The sequence below is a fragment of the Nannobrachium achirus genome, assembly GCF_963921795.1.
Source record: "Nannobrachium achirus genome assembly, chromosome: 7".
Classification (NCBI taxonomy): domain Eukaryota; kingdom Metazoa; phylum Chordata; class Actinopteri; order Myctophiformes; family Myctophidae; genus Nannobrachium; species Nannobrachium achirus.
The window spans coordinates 71,930,622-71,954,932 of record NC_137816.1 but is presented as its reverse complement, the minus strand read 5'-3'; the positions used below and the strand labels follow the sequence as shown (position 1 = coordinate 71,954,932).

Here is a 24,311-nt window from a genome sequence, read left to right as displayed (position 1 = left end):
AACTCTGAGAAAAAGCTTAAACATAACACAACTCCCTGTAGGCTGCAGTTGCCCATTAAGTCCAGCAGATGGCATCAGAAAACCATTTCATAGACTGACTATTAGACAACTGAAGATAAACCTTGTACAATACAGTAGGCTTACAGGCTGATATTATTATTCAGTATTACAGTAGGCCTACAGGCTGATATCATTATTCAGTATTACAGTAGGCCTACAGGCTGATATCATTATTCAGTATTACAGTAGGCCTACATGCTGATATTCAGTATTACAGTAGGCCTACAGGCTGATATGATTATTCAGTATTACAGTAGGCCTACAGGCTGATATGATTCTTCAGTATTACAGTAGGCCTACAGGCTGATATGATTATTCAGTATTACAGTAGGCCTACAGACTGATATTATTATTCAGTATTACAGTAGGCCTACAGGCTGATATTCAGTATTACAGTAGGTCTACAGGCTGATATTATTATTCAGTATTACAGTAGGCCTACAGGCTGATAGTATTATTCAGTATTACAGTAGGCCTACAGGCTGATATTATTATTCAGTATTACAGTAGGCCTAGCCGCAAATTGCAACACTAGATTTTTTTATAATCGGATGAATCTAGGGTTGCAATACCTCCCATAGGGATCCAATGCATGAAAACAGTTTTTTGCTATCTGATTGTATTAAACGACTTCAAACTCACCAATATTGTGGCTCTATGGAACGCTTGGAATTTACTCTTGCTATCTGCAAAGTGTTTGTTTCTGAAAAATCCACCGTAGAAATGTTAGGAGCTACTTTCTATCAAGAAATTGGCTTCAGGTGATTATTTTTTCTAAGTGCTGGAGTTTGGAAGCGCTTGTGGGAAGTCAATCAGCAGTCCTGTGTACCAGCTGGTTCTGAATGTCACATAATGCAGGAGGCAGCGGGACGCTGCGTAATAGAAGACCGAGCGCTTCCGAAGTTAAATACTTAGAAAATAAACCATGTCTGCTCGGATTTCTTGACAGAAAAGAAATCATAACAATTCTACGGTGGATTTTTCAGAAACAAACACTTTGCAGATAGCAAGAGTAAATGCCAAGCTTTCCATAGAGCCACAATATTGGTGAGTTTGAAGTCGTTTAATACAATCAGATAGCAAAAAACTGTTTTCATGCTTTGGATCCCTATGGGAGGTGTGAAAGTTTGAATGGAGACCATGTCTTCTGGATTCCAGAGTCTCGGGGACGCGCACGTCAGCAGATGTTTTCCCGGAAGGGGCGGAGACAATGACGTCTTCATGCTTCTAATATATCAATAAATACCATTACACATCATCCAATTGTTTGTGGAATCTTACTTGTATGCAACAGTCATGCACTCAGTCATAAAACACAGCATGATTAAAAATGAAAAAAAAAAAAAAAAAAAGGAGCAAAAGACAAGATATGTAGGATTCGATCAGCCGCAGTCACGAGCCAAAGAAAATCTATGATACAACGTCCTACCTATCACGCTACGAGGCGTTGTGAGTTGCCCATGGTAATAGTCTAACTCATCTCATACACATGAGGAACAAGTCCGCCCTCTAGTGGCGGAAGAAAATACCTCTGGGTTGAACATGACATGGGGAACAAGACAAGTTGACCTATATCAACTGGTGTCCTTTGGTTTTCTAGAAATTTTAAGCGCTCTGTTCAATTGATCATTTAATAGCTGTAAAACAAGTTTATGATATTGGATAGTCACACCATGCAAAGCAAACTCTTGTGTGAAGTCTGACACATGCACAATAACTATCAATGTTTTTATTATGAAGGCTACATACACATTCATTCATTCATTGTTAAATCTACAGAGCATAGAACAACAGCTCCACAACAGCACCACCTGCTGTATGTGCTGTTAAGCACCAGTGCAGATGTTGGCATGAGTAGGAGGTCTTTACTATATTATTATTATTACCCTTATTATTATTATTACCCCTATTATTATTACCCTTATTATTATTATGACCCATAATAATAAGTGTTGACATGGTATCTTCAGGATAACATCTTTTAATAAACAATTGACTATCAAAGGCTATTTCTTCTCCTTGGATTTCCTATTTCCATCCAGTTAATTGCATCAAAGAGTATATTTAGTTATATATTTACAGTACTGATCATCACTTGCTTACGTCAGCAATTCATGACTGACAGAAAATTCCATAATTACCAACCGAAGAGATGTGTAGAGTTGAGGTTAATGGGCTTGATATTTATTTAGTAAATTCTAAGTGATATAATGTGTGTATAATGTGTGAGACCCTAGTTATAAGGTTGGAACTGGCGCTGCATGTTTAGCACAGGACATGCAGCAGGTGGTGCTGTTTTGTATATACACAGCATCCAGTTGTTCCAGCAGTCGATCTCACATGTGTCATGTCAACTTGCAACTTGTTCCCAATCTGAGTTCCCAGAGGTATTCTTTTCCGCCACTAGAGGGCGGACTTGTTCCCCATGTGTACACTGAACACTGGCTCGTGACTGCGGCTGATCGAATCCTACATATCTATATTTTGCTATTTTGTTTTTTTCATTTTTAATCATGCTGTGATTTATGAGTGCATGACTGTTGCATACAAGTAAGATTCCACAAACAATTGGATGATGTGTAATGGTATTTATTGATATATTAGAAGCATGAAGACGTCATTGTCTCCGCCCCTTCCGGGAAAACATCTGCTGACGTGCGCGTCCCCGAGACTCTGGAATCCAGAAGACATGGTCTCCATTCAAACTTTCACAGGAGGTATTGCAACCCTAGATTCATCCGATTATAAAAAAAATCTAGTGTTGCAATTTGCGGCTACAGTAGGCCTACAGGCTGATATTCCCCCATGTTGACAAAATGTTGTGTACGGTAAATACAATACAAACAATAGGGCTAAATATAAGTCAACAAAATAACAATGCATTGACATATTGACATTGACACATGTCTAAAGAAGGTTAGCCCTGCTATGAAGTGGTATTATTACGAATAAAAGACAGTCCAATGTTGGTAGATGCATACTGTGTAGCCTACTGTAAGTGCCAATGTAGTCACAAATTGCAACACTAGATATTTCTTGTTTTTAATCGGATGAATCTAGGTTTGCAATACCTCCCATAGGCAGCCAATGCATCAAAACGTTTTTGTTTGTTTTTTGCTATCTTTTTTGACATGTAGATGGGTCCTTGAAAAGGAAATGGCAGAGAATCACTGGGTTAGGTTGTGTAGAATATCATTCCCAGGTATTTGTATGGCTTTATCAGTGATTCCCAAACATTATAATGTCAAGGACCCCCTGTCTGACATGCATTAGGCTACGGACCCCCATTTAATGGCATTGCTATCTCTGAGAACCCAATTTATATTCTAAAATCAATGTTAATTTAACTCAGAGAGTGTGGTTGAATTTGCACACTCTCTGAGTTACATATGGGGTCCATTTGGTTGCTAACTTTATCTGGGGACCCCTGGAACTCCCTGAAGGACCTCTGGGGGTCCCCTAGCCCCTCTCGCCTCTTCAGAATACAAAGTAACAAGAAGGAGCGAGTGGGGCTAGGGGTCCCCGGACCCCACTTTGAGAAGCAATGCATTACAGGGAGGAGAAGATCAACAACATGACAGACTGAAACTAGTTTATAGTTGATATATTCATAGGCCTACCTGGAGGCTGGAGGCGATGTCTTCTCATCAAACTGTACATTAAAATCCTTAATTGGTCCTTTTGATGCGGCGACGCGAAAGCAGCTGCGTTTGTGTTGGTTTAAGCCAAGCTGTTACTGGTAAAACCTTTTATATTTACTCTATGGTTAAAACACGGTAGAAGCGCATTTTCAAACGGTGGACTTACTGGGAGAAAGAGAAGGTAGTTTACACTGCTAAACATTGTTGTGTTTGTTTCTGTTCAACTTGTTGTTAGCGACGACAGTAAACTAAACAGCATGAATTAAAGCTCCACCGTCCAGCCTCTGCTGCGTGACGTCTGTGTGTGTGTGTGTGTGTGTGTGTGTGTGCGTGCGTGTGTGCGTGCGTGCGTGTGTGGGCGTGCCTACTACGCGCGCGCGTGTGTGTGTGCGTGCTTGCTGCGTGTGTGCGTGCGCGCCCGAATTCACTAGGGGCACAAGTTCTAGCGTAGCACCGGGCCGCTCCCTGACCGCAGTGGCACAGCGTCTCGGGTGCTACACCAGAATGGGTGCCCCTGATGAATTCGGTGACCATCTACACTGCATGGCGCATGCGCACTGAAACAAGTGTGGTTTCTGCTGCTCTACTTCATTTCAAGTTGCTATAAAAGTTAGATGGTTTAATTTGTTTTTTAATGTATTGTGTAAGATAAACACTGTAAAGATTTATTATCAGTTAAAACTGGAACAGCTAAAAACATTTCACTAGTGGTTCTCAAAGTGGGGTCCGGGGTCCTTGAGGGAGTTCCAGGGGGTCCCCAGATAAATGATAGTTAGGAACCAAATAGAACTTTATGGGTCTGTAACTCAGTGAACATATAGAACCAAATGGACCTGTTCCATTTGTACTCTAGTATTTTAACATAGATTTTATAATATAAATTGGGGTCCCAGTGATATAAATATAATTAAATGGGTGTCTGTAGCCTAGTGTATTTAGAAATCCTAGTTCTAAGTTCAAACATTAGCCAAATTGTAAAATAAATATTTCAAACATTTTGAAAATAGCCGGGTTAGGGTTAGGGTTCATAGCGCTCGAAAACATTTTATTGGGGACTCATTCGAATGACCTGTGGGTCCCATTCGAATGACCCATTACTTTGAAAACCTAGTAACATCACTGGAAATGGTAAAAAAAAAAAAAAAAAAAAAGACATCTCTTGATTGATTGATGGAAGAATTTATTAGAAGTTTGCAATAGAAAAAAGTACAGTTTCATGACAGTACAAATCACTGGTACAAGGTCAACTAAAAGGAGATCCTAGAAAGCCGAGGCTTATTTCTACAGGAACCACACTTTAAGTATCTCATATAACATTGAAAGACAGACGGATAGAACATAGTACTTTATCTAGGATAAAATCAGTTTCAAAAGCATAACATCAAATACAAAGGCAGAAAAAAAAGAAAGGGGGGGGGCATGGGGGCTTAGTCTATTTACAAGTCACGGGTAGCAGCTGTCTGAAGGTGACTTTTCATACCAATTTTGAAGGAGGCTAGGGATTTGCTCTACTTTAAGGCTTGTGGAAGGGTGTTCCACATGTTGATGGTATAGCAGGAGAACGAGTTAGCGCCTTGCTTAGTGTTAAATCTACGTTGATGATGATTAGTGGAGCTGCCTCTGGTGTTGTGATCATGAACCAACAATATAATGATGAACAGAGGTCCAAATGCCACAGTTTGCTTTGGATGTGGATGAGCACGTCATAGCATTCTTTTCATACACGATTCATATTTTTTTAAAGAAAGCGCTTAATGTTTTTGTTTTTATCTTATGTTGCTAATTACACAGAGCAGCAGACATATTTTGGTTGTTTAGCAGAAGTGTTGAGGAGCCTGGTATAAGTTAGTGTTATTTTACTAAAAGGACTCAGTGTGGCCAGCAGAGGGCCATCAGATCCATAGCCAGCAACATATCCATCCAAACTCCCATAACCCTCCTCACGGATAGTCTTGATGTAGCCAAAAATCTCAACATCTACTTCACCTCCATGGCCAAAAATCTGGTCAATAAACTGCCCGCTCCATCTGGGCTGTTTGGTGTTAGGCACATCTTGAAATTCTACAGGAACCTTGGGGTATGCAAAGACAACTTTAAACTTACCACGGTGTCAACTGATGAAGTGTTTAAAAAACTGCGCACCCTACCTCAATTCAAGGCCGCTGGCCATGATAAAATTGCCCCCAAATTTCTCATAGACTCAGCTGCCACCATTGCCCCAATCATTACCCATATTATTAATCTATCTATCAAGCAGGGTTATGTCCCCCAGGACTTCAAATTAGCCAAGGTAACCCCCCTGCACAAAAAAGGCAGTAAACTTGACCCTGGCAACTACAGGCCAATCTCAATCCTTAGTTCCATCTCTAAGGTAATGGAAAAAATTGTCTATGAACAGGTGGCTAGATATCTTGAAGAGAATAAACTGATCTACGAGTTCCAGTCTGGCTTCAGAGAGTCCCATTCCACAGATACATGCCTCATCTATTTGAATGATTACATCAAACGTGAAATTCACGATGGCAAATATTGTGGCATGGTCATGCTGGACCTCCAGAAGGCATTTGACACCGTCGATCATTCTATTCTGATCGAAAAACTCAAAGCTATTGGTCTTGATAGCACAGCAGTGAGATGGATGCACTCTTACTTGGTGGGGAGGGAACAGATGGTGGAAGTCAACGGAACCCTGTCCCCCCCCCTCCCAGTAAACTGTGGAGTACCTCAAGGGAGTATACTAGGACCACTGTTGTTCTTAATATACGTAAACGACATGTCATCTGCTTGTGACTGCAATCTATTTCTGTTCGCGGATGACTCAGCTCTCCTAGTCTCAGGCAGAGACATTTTGCAGGTTGAAAAGGCCCTTAACTGTGAACTTAACAAGATCTGCACCTGGCTCAATGACAACAGACTCTCAATTCACCTAGGCAAAACTGAATGTATCCTCTTTGGATCTAGTCAGAAACTTAGCCTAGTTGAGAACTTCACAATTAAAGTAGGTGACACTGTGATAGAAAGAAAAAACCACATCTGCTACCTGGGTTGCATCCTGGAGGCTAACCTATCCAGTGAAAAAATGACCACCAAGGTAATCAATAAAGTCAATCAACGAATTCGCTTCTTGCAAAGAGTTGCCCCACTGATCAATATTAAATCCCGAAAGACACTAGGAGGTGCTCTTATTGGGCCCCTCATTGATTACGGAGTCCTTGTCTGGTATCGCGACGCCCCAGCTGCCTTAAAGCTAAAGCTCCAAACAGCCCAAAACAAACTAATTAGGGTTGTGCTTGGTCTCCCTCCTCTGACCCACCTTACCGAGCATCACCACGAAAGCGTGGGGTGGCTCAAAGTAGCTGACAGAGTACAGCATCTTGCAATGGGCCTGGTGTACAAGATACACTACACCTCCAAGATTCCCATGTACCTGACAAACTACTTCTTAAAGGTCAAGGATGTTCACGATCATAACACCAGAGGCAGCTCCACTAATCATCATCAGCGTAGATTTAACACTAAACAAGGCGCTAACTCGTTCTCCTGCTATACCATCAACATGTGGAACGCCCTTCCACAAGCCCTAAAGGAGAGCAAATCCCTAGCCTCCTTCAAAATTGGTATGAAAAGTCACCTTCAGACAGCAGCTACCCGTGACTTGTAAATAGACTAAGCCCCCATGCTCCCCCCCCCCTTTTTCTTTGTATTCTGCCTTTTGTATTTGATGTTATGCTTTTGAATCTGATATTATCCTAGATAAAGTACTATGTTCTATCCGTCTGTCTTTCAATGTTATATGAGATACTTAAAGTGTGGTTCCTGTGGAAATAAGCCTCGGCTTTCTAGGATCTCCTTTTAGTTGACCTTGTACCAGTGATTTGTACTGTCATGAAACTGTACTTTTTTCTATTGCAAACTTCTAATAAATTCTTCAATCAATCAATCAATCAATCACGCCACGCTTCCCTCCTTCCACTGGCAGGTCTGTTCCAAACAGGTCAGTCACATGATGTCAGTTGTAGGGGTGTAACCGTTAAATCCAATGGATCCATTTAATCCATTATATATATCTAAAATAATAATAAGAATAGATGATGAATTGAGAGGCAGGGAGATTTGGCAAGAACATTAAAGTGTTAGTTCAGCTATTTTTTGACATAAAGCTGTGTGAAATACTTGCCATTAAAATAGTGGTTACAAATGTATTAATTGATTACCAGAGTCCCGTGGTCAGAATTCTGGTCAGTTTCTAATGAATATTAAGTCGTTCCAATGGGGTGGGGGCCATTTGGCGTGGCCCAATCATTGAAAATAGATTAATCCACAAAACTAGCGTCATTTGTATTGTTGGCCTATTTCTACCATATAGAGCAAGGTTTCGTTCTGATCAGCTGACTGCAAAGCACCTTGTTTTGGGGAAATACGTTGCAGCGGCGTAGTGATACTGGACACAAAAATATAGTACCATGTGACAGAGGGGTCAAAGTGTGTGTGTGTGTGTGTGTGTGTGTGTGTGTGTGTGTGTGTGTGTGTGTGTGTGTGTGTGTTTGTGTGCAGTGGTGGTGTATTCTTCATACTATGATAGTTTCTCTCTCAGATTGTGTGCAGTGGTGGTGTATTCTTCATACTATGATAGTTTCTCTCTCAGATTGTGTGCAGTGGTGGTGTATTCTTCATACTATGATAGTTTCTCTCTCAGATTGTGTGCAGTGGTGGTGTATTCTTCATACTATGATAGTTTCCCTACAATTTGACTGCATAAAATAATGCATCACAATATATCACTTTGCTTACAGTATGGCAACGTAAGGAATCATAAAACAGCCCTATATAATTGAATACTACATTATGCTGACTAATTACTGTTTGTTCCGAGAGGTTGATTGGATACTACATTATGATTGGGACGAGGCGGGTCCCAGAGGACTTGGCCAGGGCTGCTACCAGGCTGGTCTTCTGGGCCTTCACTGGACAGGTGGGTCCCAGAGGACTCTCTGCAGACTCTGGACGTTCACTGGACAGGTGGGTCCCAGAGGACTCTCTGCAGACTCTGGACGTTCACTGGACAGGTGGGTCCCAGAGGACTCTCTGCAGACTCTGGGTGTTCACTGGACAGGTGGGTCCCAGAGGACTCTCTGTAGACTCTGGGTGTTCACTGGACAGGTGGGTCCCAGAGGACTCTCTGTAGACTCTGGGTGTTCACTGGACAGGTGGGTCCCAGAGGACTCTCTGCAGACTCTGGACATTCACTGGACAGGTGGGTCCCAGAGGACTCTCTGCAGACTCTGGGTGTTCACTGGACAGGTGGGTCCCAGAGGACTCTCTGCAGACTCTGGGTGTTCACTGGACAGGTGGGTCCCAGAGGACTCTCTGCAGACTCTGGACGTTCACTGGACAGGTGGGTCCCAGAGGACTCTCTGCAGACTCTGGGTGTTCACTGGACAGGTGGGTCCCAGAGGACTCTCTGCAGACTCTGGGTGTTCACTGGACAGGTGGGTCCCAGAGGACTTGGCCAGGGCTGCTACCAGGCTGGTCTTGTCCCTCCAGCAGGCTGGTCTTGCCCCTCCACCAGGCTGGTCTTGCCCCTCCACCAGGCTGGTCTTGCCCCTCCACCAGGCCGGTCTTGTCCCTCCACCAGGCTGGTCTTGCCCCTCCACCAGGCTGGTCTTGCCCCTCCAGCAGGATGGGTCTCTGCAGCCTCTGGGCGTTCACTGCAGTGATGCCCGCTGCCATGGCGTAGTCCGTCACACGCCCACCGTCACTCACAGGTCCTGGAATCAGCAATTAGAGAAAGATTGGTTTGAACCGCTGCACAGGCAATGTTGGTTGTTTGCTCTGATAGCCTTTTAAGAGTTCTCAGTAATTTTTGTCACTTATAATCAGGGTTGGATTTGCTGCCTTTGCATACAAGCTCACGAGTCACATTGAGCTGAGCTTGTAGAAGGGCTTAATATACTGGAAGTGGTTAAAGAAATTGTCCCCATCTGTGTGTTTTCTTTTTACAAATCCAACTCTGAATATAACCCTAAAGGTTTGATTGATTGATTGAAAATATTTGACAAAAACGGAGAACAGTACAAGTATAGTCAATACAATATAAATGTAGTACAGTACAAGTACAGTTAAACACCCTGCCTAAACGGAACATCCCAAATAAGTCCTTTTATGGTCATGTTTACGTTGGAAGTCCTAGGTCCTTTCCCACTGGGCGCGATAACGATATGTCGGTGTTCACATAAATGATGACGGCTTCATCGTTGTGGTGTGGAGACTTTGGACGCTGGATGGCAGCAATTGAAACAATATTTTGTATGGTTATGGCAGTGGGAAAGGACCTTTAAGCTTATATTGAGAAAGGACAACAGTAGAATCCAAACCTAAAGCTATGTAGAAGGGGTCAATGTCCCCCCACCGGGGCTCTCTGGCCATGCTGGTGTCATAGACCCTCAGAATCCAAACCTAAAGCTATGTAGAAGGGGTCAATGTCCTCCCACTGTGGCTCTCTGGCCATGCTGGTGTCATAGACCCTCAGAATCCAAACCTAAAGCTATGTAGAAGGGGTCAATGTCCTCCCACTGTGGCTCTCTGGCCATGCTGGTGTCATAGACCCTCAGAATCCAAACCTAAAGCTATGTAGAAGGGGTCAATGTCCTCCCACTGTGGCTCTCTGGCCATGCTGGTGTCATAGACCCTCAGAATCCAAACCTAAAACTATGTAGAAGGGGTCAATGTCCTCCCACTGTGGCTCTCTGGCCATGCTGGTGTCATAGACCCTCAGAATCCAAACCTAAAGCTATGTAGAAGGGGTCAATGTCCTCCCACTGTGGCTCTCTGGCCATGCTGGTGTCATAGACCCTCAGAATCCAAACCTAAAGCTATGTAGAAGGGGTCAATGTCCTCCCACTGTGGCTCTCTGGCCATGCCGGTGTCATAGACCCTCAGAATCCAAACCTAAAGCTATGTAGAAGGGGTCAATGTCCTCCCACTGTGGCTCTCTGGCCATGCTGGTGTCATAGACCCTCAGAATCCAAACCTAAAGCTATGTAGAAGGGGTCAATATCCTCCCACTGTGGCTCTCTGGCCATGCTGGTGTCATAGACCCTCAGAGCGTCCAGTTTGGTCATCTTGCTGAGCCTCTGCTGCAGGAAGCCCAGACAGAGCGCGTATACCTTTAATAGACACAAATAGATCACATCATAGCCTATTGCAGGGGTTCCCAAACTTCTCTACACTGGACACCGTAGTCCCTTTAATAGACACAAATAGATCACATCATAGCCTATTGCAGGGGTTCCCAAACTTCTCTGGCTCAGGGCACCCCTACATTACTGTATATTCATAATTTTCACTACCAGCACCTTATATTTAAACCTGGGAGGGACACAGGTTCAGACATACTGTACATGGTGGCATTGTGAGCTTGTAGTTCGGCTATTTTCACAATATTTATCTGTGGAACCGAGTCAAACTAAATGTAATGCCTACAATTCCAAGTGCTTGTCAGGGTGGGGGGTCCTCAGCTCAAATAAGATTATTTTGGTTGGGGATTGAAAGGCGTGGGAACCCTTGCTTTAATCCATGCACAATGCTTACCGGTGTCTCCGCGGTCCAGCAGAGATCCTGTGGTTCCTCCAGCAGACCACTGAGACACTCCAGTATCTCTGCTGCTGCCAGGTTGATCTGTCCAGTAGGATCCACTGTCCCTTCTTTACTGCCACACACACACACACACACACACACACACACACACACACACACACACACACACACACACACACACACACACAATGACTGACAACTTAAGCGCTACAGCATGTTATACTTTGCCTCGTACAGTAATGTTCAGTTTACTGTAAGACCCCTCGCTACGCGTCGAGGGCACACAGAGACATCAAAGAGTTCGACATGTTGGCACGTTGTGGGTATAAAATGAGTTCATGACATTTCTGAGGATCTGTAGTTCATGACATGTATTGACTGAACTTCAAGCTTTGGTCCGATGGTAAATAAATAGTCTATAAACAAAATCCAGCATAAATAAATACAGCAAATCTCTACATGCGCTTAATGACAGGAAGGAATGCATTCATTGACCGGAGCATGTTTAGAATCAATGTGCATTTGTTGGATCAGTGCTAAAAGCTAAGAGCCAGGACCATCTGTGGGGTTTGTTTACCGTAATGTGATTTCAAATCAATGCCCATGTTTATTCAATCCAGCAGCAGGGGGTCTATCAGTGGATCTAAAGGTGACACAGCCTATTAATAAGCAGGAGGTGAAAGGGGATGACAGTAAGGAGGGCTACTGACACCAGACGAGGCACTGTGCTCCGGACCTCTTCACTGAAATCACCACTTGCACAGTAGTGGCCCCTACCGATCACACCTGAGTTGATGGGGTCCATAGTGTTAAGACTTGAGACTAGGCATCTTGTTGCCAAAGGTAACATCTTTAAGTTTGTTTTAATCAACCAGTCATCCTAGCTTGTAGATTTCTAATGTTAGTAGAGACTACTAGAGTAGAATAGGTTACTGCTTGTGTTACCTCTAAATGGGTGCAATCGGAATGTCCTGTAGATTAAACAAGCAACTACAACTAGTGTACTATTGTCCTGCTAGTACTATTGTACTGTTATCCACCAGCTAAATGACTGACTGTGTATTATGTTACTAACTCAACATGTTATGGACAGCTTCAATATACTGTAGCGCACGAATGATAGTACATAATTAAGAACAATTCTACAGTCTCCAATAAAGAATCTTGCTACTATAGGGGGCCAATCAGGTGGAGTTAGCTGGTTTGGCAGAAAGTGTAGAGTTAGAAGGTTTTGTCCCAAGCACTTTTTACTACTTTCCATTGGTTCAACATTATTTTAACCAACACTCAGATGTAAAGGGTGTTCAATAGCACTGATTTATGCAAAAAAAGAAATCTAAAACCTCAAAAATGTAGTTAAGAGGTTTTGGCCAGACAGTGACGATATGGAAATTGCTTAAAATTTTAAATTTTAAAAAGGATTGCTGCTACACAACATTCCAAAATGCTATATAATTTCCCCACTGACTACTACTCAGGCATACAGTATGCACAAATGCGGATCAGTAAAATCAATAGCATGACAGAGGTATGGCTGGGTGTGTACTAAGTGAACAGATTAAAAGAATGCAATCGATACACTACTACTTAAAAGCCCACTGAATGCTCCACTACTCTGCTTCCACTTCTAGAAGAAGGGAATGCAGAACAGAGGAAGAAACAGGAATGGTATACACATGCAATGTGATAGTGAGTGTGTGTGTGCGTGCGTGCGTGCGTGCGTGCGTGCGTGCGTGCGTGCGTGCGTGCGTGCGTGCGTGCGGTAACTGTAGCAGGGCGTCAATGAAGCATTAGACCAGGGGTGGGCAACTTTGATGGAGAGGGCCACTACATTTTCACACTCACTCCAGAGGTGAACAATGCACAGCACAAAATAAATACATGAATAAATAAATAAATGCGGCAACAAACCATATACATTCATTGAAGGAAGGTAGAATAAAATAAAATACAATGTGCTTTAAATATTATAAATAGAATGCATTTATTATAATGCCAAAACCACCGTAATGTTGAAATGTTTTAATTTTTAGCCACGTTGCCATGGAAACCCCACTAGCCGGTCTGAAAGAGGGGGCGGGGTTCCCGTGAGAACAGCCAATGGAGAAGCGTTGCGCATTCGATGGAGATAAAGGAGCAATTCCTGCAGTTTGGGTCTGTAACGTCTGGAAGCGCTGGTCGGGCTGTGGCTGAGGACAGCCAATAGAAAAGCGTTGCCATTCCCTGGGCCAAAAGTAGTTTCTCCTCATGGAATGCAGGGATTCATAGTAGATCGGGTGGTTTCGTCAACAGCTGTGTAGAAAAGTCGTAAAGATCTTTGTTGACTTTCTTCAGAGTTCGAACTTCTTCCTCCAACTCTGACCTGTGTTCTCTCCCTCTCCATACACACCCTGGGCGAGAGAGAGGGAGAGAGCGAGAGAGAGAGAGAGAGTAAATGTACACAATGTTTGACTCATGGGTGGGTCGTGATTATAGCATAGTACATATGCGTAGTACACGAAAGCGTGGGATGGCTCAAAGTAGCTGACAGAGTACAGCATCTTGCAATGGGCCTGGTGTACAAGATACACTACACCTCCAAGATTCCCATGTACCTGACAAACTACTTCTTAAAGGTCAAGGATGTTCACGACCACAACACCAGAGGCAGCTCCACGAATCATCATCAACGTAGATTTAACACTAAACAAGGCTCTAACTCGTTCTCCTGCTACACCATCAACATGTGGAACGCCCTTCCTCAAGCCCTAAAGGAGAGCAAATCCCTAACCTCCTTCAAAATTGGTATGAAAAGTCACCTTCAGACAGCTGCTACCCGTGACTTGTAAATAGACTAAGCCCCCATGCCCCCCCCCCCCTTTTTTATTATTCTTTTTTCTGCCTTTGTATTTGATGTTATGCTTTTGAAACTGATATTATCCTAGATAAAGTACTATGTTCTATCCGTCTGTCTTTCAATGTTATATGAGATACTTAAAGTGTGGTTCCTGTGGAAATAAGCCTCGGCTTTCTAGGATCTCCTTTTAGTTGACCTTGTACCAGTGATTTGTACTGTCATGAAACTGTACTTTTTTCTATTGCAAACTTCTAATAAATTCTTCAATCAATCAATCAAACATTGACTGATTGAATAATGTATTAGACAGAAATGCAAAACAGTCTTTCTTATGCTAAAGAAAACGACAAGCAACACAGCTTAATATTGAAATATTTAAATTCTAGTTCAACAAGCAGATCCCTGACCTCCAAAACCACACGCTGAAATGTAAGCATATCCAAGGATTTCCAGGACCTGTCCTGCATGAAACCTGTCTCCATTGAAAATGTTCTATATCATGGGCTAACGAGTGCTTTGAGCCACATTGTACCTATAAAACAATGATATTCCTGGCAGCATAATCAACACTTACATTCAGCCTTGGCACAGATGAGGCTAGTGGTGGGGACGGAGCCGATGGTTGCTGGGGTCGAGAGTCACCTCCTCTGGAGCAGGGTTAGGGTTAGGGTTAGGGTTAGATGAGGAGGTTATTACAGATGAGGCTAGTGGTGGGGACGGAGCCGATGGTTGGGTTAGGGTTAGGGTTAGGTTTAGGGTTAGATGAGGAGGTTATTACAGATGAGGCTAGTGGTGGGGACGGAGCCGATGGTTGCTGGGGTAGAGAGTCACCTCCTCTAGAGCAGGGTTAGGGTTAGGGTTAGGGTTAGGGTTAGATGAGGAGGTTATTACAGATGAGGCTAGTGGTGGGGACGGAGCCGATGGTTGCTGGGGTAGAGAGTCACCTCCTCTAGAGCAGGGTTAGGGTTAGGGTTAGGGTTAGATGAGGAGGTTATTACAGATGAGGCTAGTGGTGGGGACGGAGCCGATGGTTGCTGGGGTAGAGAGTCACCTCCTCTGGAGCAGGATCTGGAGGAGAGGGGAAGACATGAGAGAAGACAGAGAGGAAAGGAGTAGGGCTGTCACGATATGACATTTTACACGACGATTAATTGTCTTGGCGATTAACGATTTAATTGTGTTTTTGTTGTTGATAATTACATTTCTGTTTGGCTTTTAGGCTTTGAAGTTGTACATGGTAGATATGACACATAACCTAAATATACAAATACATTACTGACATATTTGACAACTTACTACTTAAAAAATAGTGGAAATAGCCGATCTACAAGCTCACAACGCGTCGCGATGCGACGCGTTGTGAGCTTGTAGATCTGCTATTTCCACTATTTCTGACATTTTTCAACATTCACGATTATGACGATTATGACAAAATAATTGCGATAATGTCAAATAATCACGATTAGACGATTATGTAATAATTGTGACAGCCCTAGAAAGGAGGGAGGACAGAGAAAGGGGGATGAAGTACAGATGAATATTCTTATTCATCTGTACTTCATCCTCCTTTCTCTGTCCTCCCTCCTTTCTAGGGGAGGCAGGGAGGAATACAACAGTGATGGAAGGATGACAGGAGGGAGGGGAAAGAAACAGGATATGAGGAAAATGAGTGTACCTGTGGGCAGTAGCAGCCAGGAGTACACTCCTTCACATCAGCACACAGCTCCTGGCGTCCCTGCAGTGCACACTGCTTCTCACAGGGGGCGCCACCTTCAGCCAACAGGAACGGAGATTCACAGTCTAAGAGGGCAACGAACGACAGTCAGACAATTGGGAAACGTTTTAAACCTTTTATATTGATCTCATTAATGTTAATCGTTACAGACAGACAGAAAGAGACACACACACACACACACACACACACACAGTGCGAGTCCTGCAACGGGTCGGGCCCGTACCCGTGTTTGACGGGGGGAAACGGGCGGAATATACTATTATAAATGTGCGGGTGCGGGGACGGACGGTGCTCGACTAAACACGGGCGGGTGACCATTTACTGTGAAAATCTGTTTCTGCCTAAAACAACGTCACAAGAGTGCACACAGTGAGCAGCAGAACAGAACCACAGCATGCGTACAGCAATGTTTCACACAGTGAACAGAACCACAGCATGCATACAGCACTGTTTCACACAGAGAGAGCGTAGCGTCTCAGTAAACTATAGGATCATAGAACGCAGAGAGACAGCGTAGCGTCTCACTAAACTATAGGATCATAGAATGCAGAGAGACAACTTAGCGTCTCAGTAAACTATAGGATCATAGAACGCAGAGAGACAGCGTAGCGTCTCAGTAAACTATAGGATCATAGAGCGCAGAGAGACAGCGTAGCGTCTCAGTAAACTATAGGATCATAGAACGCAGAGAGACAACTTAGCGTCTCAGTAAACTATAGGATCATAGAACGCAGAGAGACAACTTAGCGTCTCAGTAAACTATAGGATCATAGAACGCAGAGAGACAACTTAGCGTCTCAGTAAACTATAGGATCGTAGAACGCAGAGAGACAGCGTAGCGTCTCAGTAAACTATAGGATCATAGAACGCAGAGAGACAGCGTAGCGTCTCAGTAAACTATAGGATCATAGAACGCAGAGAGACAGCGTAGCGTCTCAGTAAACTATAGGATCATAGAACGCAGAGAGACAACTTAGCGTCTCAGTAAACTATAGGATCATAGAACGCAGAGAGACAACTTAGCGTCTCAGTAAACTATAGGATCATAGAACGCAGAGAGACAACTTAGCGTCTCAGTAAACTATAGGATCATAGAACGCAGAGAGACAGCGTAGCGTCTCAGTAAACTATAGGATCATAGAACGCACAGAGACAGCATAGCGTCTCAGTAAACTATAGGATCATAGAACGCAGAGAGACAGCGTAGCGTCTCAGTAAACTATAGGATCATAGAACGCAGAGAGACAGCGTAGCGTCTCAGTAAACTATAGGATCATAGAACGCAGAGAGACAGCGTAGCGTCTCAGTAAACTATAGGATCATAGAACGCAGAGAGACAGCGTAGCGTCTCAGTAAACTATAGGATCATAGAACGCAGAGAGACAGCGTAGCGTCTCAGTAAACTATAGGATCATAGAACGCAGAGAGACAGCGTAGCGTCTCAGTAAACTATAGGATCATAGAACGCAGAGAGACAGCGTAGCTATGTACATTTTGGGCATGTCTGAAATTATGTTGACCCCTTCCTAAGCACCCATCGCTAAGATTTAATCAGGTGTGCATAAGACTCAGATTGTAATTAGAGAAAAGAAAAGATGAATTAAGTTAAAATGTTTTCATTTACTGCTTTCTATCGTTTTAGTGATTTTAATTATGTTCATTTCAGTGGTTGGGAGCATGCGTACAAGTGGCTAAATGTGTCTTTTTCGACACAATAAGCTGCCAATTTCTTTATTTCTATTCACAGTAACACTACTAGCCCCCATAAGTCACATCTGGCCATGACAGTTTGCGGTGCATCTTGGGAATGGGCTTGTTATGTGGGCCCCTAGTGCAGGGGTTCCCAAACTTTTTTGTCTCAGGGCACCCCATAAGTATTTTTGTAATCCGAGGCACCCCTACATTATAAATTTCACTCCCAGCACCTTATATTTATAGCATATCGTCGTTGTCGGGTGGAAACCTTGTCCAAAACTGTTCGTTTTGTATTTATCATCTATAAAATGTACTAAACTAGTGAAAACAGCAGATCTACAAGCACACAACGCCTGGCATCGTGAGGCGTTGTGTGTTTGTTCTGAGATCTGCTGTTTTCACTAGTTTTTTGCAACAGTCTTGAATGATGAAGCAGGGCTTTGCTTTACCAAAAGACGTACACATTTGAAACTTGGAGATATGAGGTTTCTGCCTGACAGTGACGAGATGTTATTGTCCAAATAAAATCAAATTATCTCGCGGCACTCCTGGACTGCCGTCACAGCACCCCAGGGTGCCCCGTCACCCACTTTGAAAACCCCTGCCTTAGGTGTGTGACCTGTGAGGACCACTAGGGGTCGCTGTTCTCTAACCTCTGATAGTTCACATGCTGAGATGTCCAGGATGTCATCAGTGTGTGTGTGTGTGTGTGTGTGTGTGTGTGTGTGTGTGTGTGTGTGTGTGTGTGTGTGTGTGTGTGTGTGTGTGTGTGTGTGTGTGTGTGTGTGTGTGTGTTGCTCACCATATGCAGTTGATATTCCAGTCTCTTCTTGGCATCTTCACTGGGTTTCCTCTTTCTGAAGAACAGAGGCATTCTGTCTGTCTGTCTGTACGTACAGGTTGTGTTTGTACAAAGAAAGGTGACCTAAAAAAAGAGAAATTAAAACAGGTAAGATGACAATATGACACATATCAACACAACAGTAATCATTGCTATAGAGTGTTTGTTCAGTAACAGTGTTAAATAGCTCTATATTGTGACAGTAATCATTGCTATAGAGTGTTTGTTTAGTAACAGTGTTAAATAGCTCTATATTGTGACAGTAATCATTGCTATAGAGTGTTTGTTCAGTAACAGTGTTAAATAGCTCTATATTGTGACAGTAATCATTGCTATAGAGTGTTCAGTAAAAGTGTTAAATAGCTCTATATTGTGACAGTAATCATTGCTATAGAGTGTTTAGTAACAGTGTTAAATAGCTCTATATTGTGACAGTAATCATTGCTATAGTGTTTGTTCAGTAACAGTGTTAAATAGCTCTATATTGTGACAGTAATCATTGCTATAGAGTGTTCAGTAACAGTGTTAAATAGCTCTATATTGTGACAGTAATCATTGCTATAGTGTTCAGTAACAGTGTTAAATAGCTCTATATTGTGACAGTAAGCATTGCTATAGAGTGTGTGTTTAGTAACAGTGTTAAACAGCTCTATATTGTGACAGTAATCATTGCTATAGTGTGTGTTTAGTAACAGTGTTAAATAGCTCTATATTGTGACAGTAATCATTGCTATAGAGTGTTTGTTTAGTAACAGTGTTAAATAGCTCTATATTGTGACAGTAATCATTGCTATAGAGTGTTTGTTCAGTAACAGTGTTAAATAGCTCTATATTGTGACAGTAATCATTGCTATAGAGTGTTTGTTTAGTAACAGTGTTAAATAGCTCTATATTGTGACAGTAATCATTGCTATAGAGTGTTTGTTCAGTAACAGTGTTAAATAGCTCTATACTGTGACAGTAATCATTGCTATAGAGTGTTTGTTCAGTAACAGTGTTAAATAGCTCTATATTGTGACAGTAATCATTGCTATAGAGTGTTTGTTCAGTAACAGTGTTAAATAGCTCTATATTGTGACAGTAATCATTGCTATAGAGTGTTCAGTAACAGTGTTAAATAGCTCTATATTGTGACAGTAATCATTGCTATAGAGTGTTTGTTCAGTAACAGTGTTAAATAGCTCTATACTGTGACAGTAATCATTGCTACAGAGTGTTTGTTCAGTAACAGTGTTAAATAGCTCTATATTGTGACAGTAATCATTGCTATAGAGTGTTTGTTCAGTAACAGTGTTAAATACAAATACATTGGATATAAAAAAAAAATACAATATCATTTTAATACTAGTCATTTAGCTACTAATATAGACTGAAGTAATTAAAGCCGGTCATTTTTCCATGTTTAGAATTGTAACAACTGAAATCAATAATATATCAGTACTCCAATATTAACCTTTGGCCCCATTAAGTGAAGGTGGGGGCCGCATCCGGGCCCATGTATGCATTAGACCAGGGTTCCCCAATTAGTTTTCCCCAAGGGCCAAATTATGTTAGGGTACCAAGCCGAGAGCCACAACATTGAATTATGTCTAGGGTACCAAGCCAAGGGCCACAACATTGAATTATGTCTAGGGTACCAAGCCAAGGGCCACAACATTGAATTATGTCTAGGGTACCAAGCCGAGGGCCACACCATTGAATCATGTCTAGGGTACCAAGCCGAGGGCCACAACATTGAATTATGTCTAGGGTACCAAGCCGAGAGCCACAACATTGAATCATGTCTAGGGTACCAAGCCGAGGGCCACAACATTGAATCATGTCTAGGGTACCAAGCCGAGGGCCACAACATTGAATCATGTCTAGGGTAAGCCGAGGGCCACAACATTGAATCATGTCTAGGGTACCAAGCCGAGAGCCACAACATTGAATCATGTCTAGGGTACCAAGCCGAGGGCCACAACATTGAATCATGTCTAGGGTACCAAGCCGAGGGCCACAACATTGAATCATGTCTAGGGTACCAAGCCGAGGGCCACAACATTGAATCATGTCTAGGGTACCAAGCCGAGGGCCACAACATTGAATTATGTCTAGGGTACCAAGCCGAGGGCCACAACATTGAATCATGTCTAGGGTACCAAGCCGAGGGCCACAACATTGCAGGGGGCGACGGTGGCGTTCCTGCTACTCCAGCGACAGTTCAGATATCGTCGTTGTCGGGTGAAAATCTTGTATGTCCAAAACCACTCGTTTTGCATTTATCATTTTAAAAATGATTTAAACTAGTGAAAACAGACGATCTACAAGCACACAACGCCTCGCACCGTGAGGTGTTGTGTGCTTGTAGATTTGCTGTTTTCACTACTTTTGTGCGACAGCCTTGTTTGATGAAACAAAAATGAAAACCTGCAAATAAGCCTACATTAGCGATCAAATAAACTTTTGAAAGGATATTACTGAGTGCAGGCTTCATTCTCTTTTCAAGACACAACATGTCCTTGCCAGTTGTTTTGGTTCAATCAACATCCTGGGTATGTGCACGATTCTACAAACTGACTTTTTAAATGACAAGACAGTCTTGGCCTTGAGGCCTTTAAGGCACATCCGAGCCGCGAGGAAGTGCCCGTGCTGAGCCGCCAATGCTGTTGCATACGTATAAGACCCAGTGATGTCATTACGTGCGCATCCCGCATCAAAAACTCATTCAAGTCACCCAGGGACTCATTCATGTCATGGTCCTGGGGTCCCGGGGATGCGCCTCCATTGGAGTCCATGTTAAAATAATTTACCGGGTTGCGGTAAAAGAAAAACATTTTAAAATTCCACATACACCACCATTGTTCATGGGTGAAAGCATCCTACTTAACACAAATAAAATCCACGTAGAAAGTCTTAAACAGGCGATAGAAACGTCAATGTTTTGATTCCACCGACGTCCGACGCCATTTTGCGCGCCCGAATTCATTAGGGGCACATGTTTTAGTAGTTTTAGTAGTTCAAAACAGTTCAAACATTAGCCAAATTGTAAAATAAATATAAGAAATAGGCAAACATTTTGAAAATAGCCGATCTACAAGCTAACAGCGCTCGAAAACATTGTATTGAGGACTCATAAAACTTTCCTGGGACCCATTTGAATGACCACCTGTGGGTCCCGGGACCCATTACATTGAAAACCTAGTAACATCACTGCTGGATAACTCACCAGCACAACAACTATATGGCATATTTCGCAGGACAGAACTAGTATGTTATGCATATTCAAATCAAATGTCAATGAGCACTTTGTCCACATTGGCAAGCTGTGACGGATGGAATAGGTCATAGGGTTAGGGTTAGTAGTCTTAGTAGTGATTAATAGTAGTCTTTTGGGTGAGTTACTCCTTTGAACTCAAATGTTCAAAAGATGTGTCTGTGCATTATGTCTGACCATTGAACAGAGTACTCAGAGATTACTTATCAGCCTACCAAGGGTGTCGCATTATGTTGTGCTTTAACTATTGAAAAATAGCAGATATACAAGCTCACAGCTCTGTGCCGCGGTGCAAGCTTGTAGAACGTGAAAATGTGTCTTTGAATATTTCAAATCCTTCTAAGGTTCATTGAAAAACCTATGTTTCTATGTCAGTGGTGCTCAAACTTTTTCATGTGAAGGACCCCCAAAAAGATATGTATTTGGCCACGGACCCTCATCTCAAAATATGTTGTTCCAGGGACCCCCCAGAATCAGAATGTGAGTTACAAAAGTTTGCTTTAAAAATGCACACATTTTCACGACTTTTCAAAAAAATACCAACCCAGTGAGCATGTGGGTGTCCAGCAATATGTATGTTGGTGTTTGGCACACACGTGGGCTCAGTGTGTGTGCACATGCGCATGTACTGTATCCATAAAAGTGGGTGTTCAAATGTGCTGTCAAAGCAACTGTATCTCTAGCTGCTTGTTGCCTTTTAAAAAGATAATTAACAGTTGCAAAGGGATTTGGCTCAACGAACCAGTATAGCAAACTAGTAAGACACCTCAGGGTGACATGCGACCTCGCGGTGCGAGGCGTTGTGTGCTTGTAGATCTGCTGTTTTCACTAATTTTGTGCGACGGCCTTGTATGATGAAGCAGGGCTTTACTTCGCGAAAGAACGTACACATTTGAAACTTGGAGATAAAAGGTTTCCACCCGACAATGAGGAAATAGTGATAGTGAAAATGATTAGAATTACGGTGGAGGTGAGGCAGGATCTGTACCGTACTATAGATCTCCAGACTGGAGGCGCTGAAGCACAGAGCGAGTGTTTTGATTCGTGTGCATATTACAGCCGCTGAATAATTAATCATTTGACTATAAACCCAGGGGTGTCGCACCAAATTCTGGGCCCTGGGTACAAGGATTCACTGCGACATTCACCCCATGAATGTCCTTCATAGAGGGAGGGGGTTTAACCCATTTATACTGGGAACACATTGTTACGCATCATTTTGAGCTTTAACTATTGAAAAATAGCAGATATACAAGCTCACAGCGTGGCACGCTGCGAATATATTTAGTTCCAGGGACCCCCCAGAAGCAAAGTTTGAGTACAAATGTTTGCTTAAAAAAATACATATTTTCAAAGATTTGCACACATTTTCACGAGTTTTAAAACATAGCTGATCTACAAGTGCAGATACACAAGCAGATACACAAGCTCACAGCGCTGCACTCGGTACCGCGCTGTGAGCTTGTGTATCTGCTATTTTTTGATAGTTAAAGTATAAAATAGTTAAGGCCCCTCCACCTTGGGCCCTAGTAACTCAGTCCCACTTTCCCCCCTCCCTTGTTACGCCCCTGTATATACCTCCAGTATGGGGCTCCAGTTGAGCACGGAGGAGATCATGAACACCATGCCGTTGTGTGAAACGGTGGCGGGCGAGGCGTTGTCGATGTTGTACGGTTGGAACACCACCTTACAGTTGGGAGCCATGGGTATGCGGTCTGCGTTGGCCAGCGTCAGCGTTCTGTTGTCGTCCAACACAGAGTTCAGATTCTCCATCCATATGGAGTCTACTGGGCCATCTAGGACTATCCAGATGTGTTCTCCTAAGAGAGGAGTAACGGAAAGAAATGTGGCATTTAAATTATAGAAAGGGCAACATGTGGTCCGAAGTGACAGTTTGATGCTATAAGAATCTTGGATACTGCATGACAAGTGGCCAAGGTGAAGATGGACAGTACTTAGCTACAGTGGTGGAAAGTAACTAAACACGTTTACTTAAGTACTGTACAATTTTGAGGTATTTGTACTTTACTTGAGTATTTCCAATTTCCAATACCTATCCTTTAGGGGTGTGTATCCATCCCTTACAAGGCGATTCGATTCGTATCCGATACATGGCCTGCGATTCGATTCAAAGACGATACATCTTACATACAGAACGATTCGATTCGATTCGGTGCAATTTCGATACGATTTCGATTTTGTGGAATTTTATGCGATTCGATTGGATTCGATACGATTCGATGCGTTTCGCTGTGATCTGATACATACGTTTAATGAAACATTCATTTTCCATTCAATTAAAAAGCTATAATCTATAAAGTAGCATTGCTGACCTTCAAATAATGGATATCTCATAAAAGACCAAGGAATAACAGAAAATTGTAAAGAAAGATGGATGAGAAATCATTTTAGTATCCTGTCGTTGTTGTGTTCATTCTAAATAGACACAGACATGTAGAATTGTAGATATAAAAAATAACTAGAAGAGAAAATTTCTAAGAAATTTTAAGTGTGCCTGCAGCTCGCTAAGTCTGTGCAACCTTGAGTAGCGGTTGGTGTTAGCATTAGCGTTATTTCATTTGACGCAACCCGCGTGTCTGTATGACAAACGGTTCACGAGATCAAGGGTCACTTCCTGTTTGGTGAGGGGC

The 24,311-nt window shown here is 42.7% G+C and overlaps 1 protein-coding gene across 1 annotated transcript; it reads right to left on the bottom strand.

The window, feature by feature from the left end:
• Positions 1–13,151: 13,151 nt before the first annotated feature.
• LOC308288409 (dynein axonemal heavy chain 14-like) lies at positions 13,152–23,950 on the bottom strand. Its single transcript, XM_080729844.1, has 5 exons — positions 23,239–23,950; positions 18,366–18,488; positions 15,809–15,933; positions 14,708–15,201; positions 13,152–13,687 (listed from the first exon to the last, which is right to left on the bottom strand). Exons 1-3 carry the CDS (start codon positions 23,431–23,433, stop codon positions 15,841–15,843), a joined length of 411 nt encoding a protein of 136 aa, XP_080585970.1. The 5' UTR covers positions 23,434–23,950; the 3' UTR covers positions 13,152–13,687; positions 14,708–15,201; positions 15,809–15,840.
• Positions 23,951–24,311: the final 361 nt, after the last annotated feature.

Bases quoted from the DNA above. Each gene is read 5' to 3' on its own strand.
- LOC308288409 (XM_080729844.1), bottom strand. From the start codon at position 23,433: ATGGAGAATCTGAACTCTGTGTTGGACGACAACAGAACGCTGACGCTG. The intron at 18,489-23,238 runs GTATATACAGGG...CTCTTTTTTTAG, and splicing joins ACTGGAGCCCCATACTGGAG to GTCACCTTTCTTTGTACAAA. The intron at 15,934-18,365 runs GTGAGCAACACA...TTGCCCTCTTAG, and splicing joins TGGAATATCAACTGCATATG to ACTGTGAATCTCCGTTCCTG.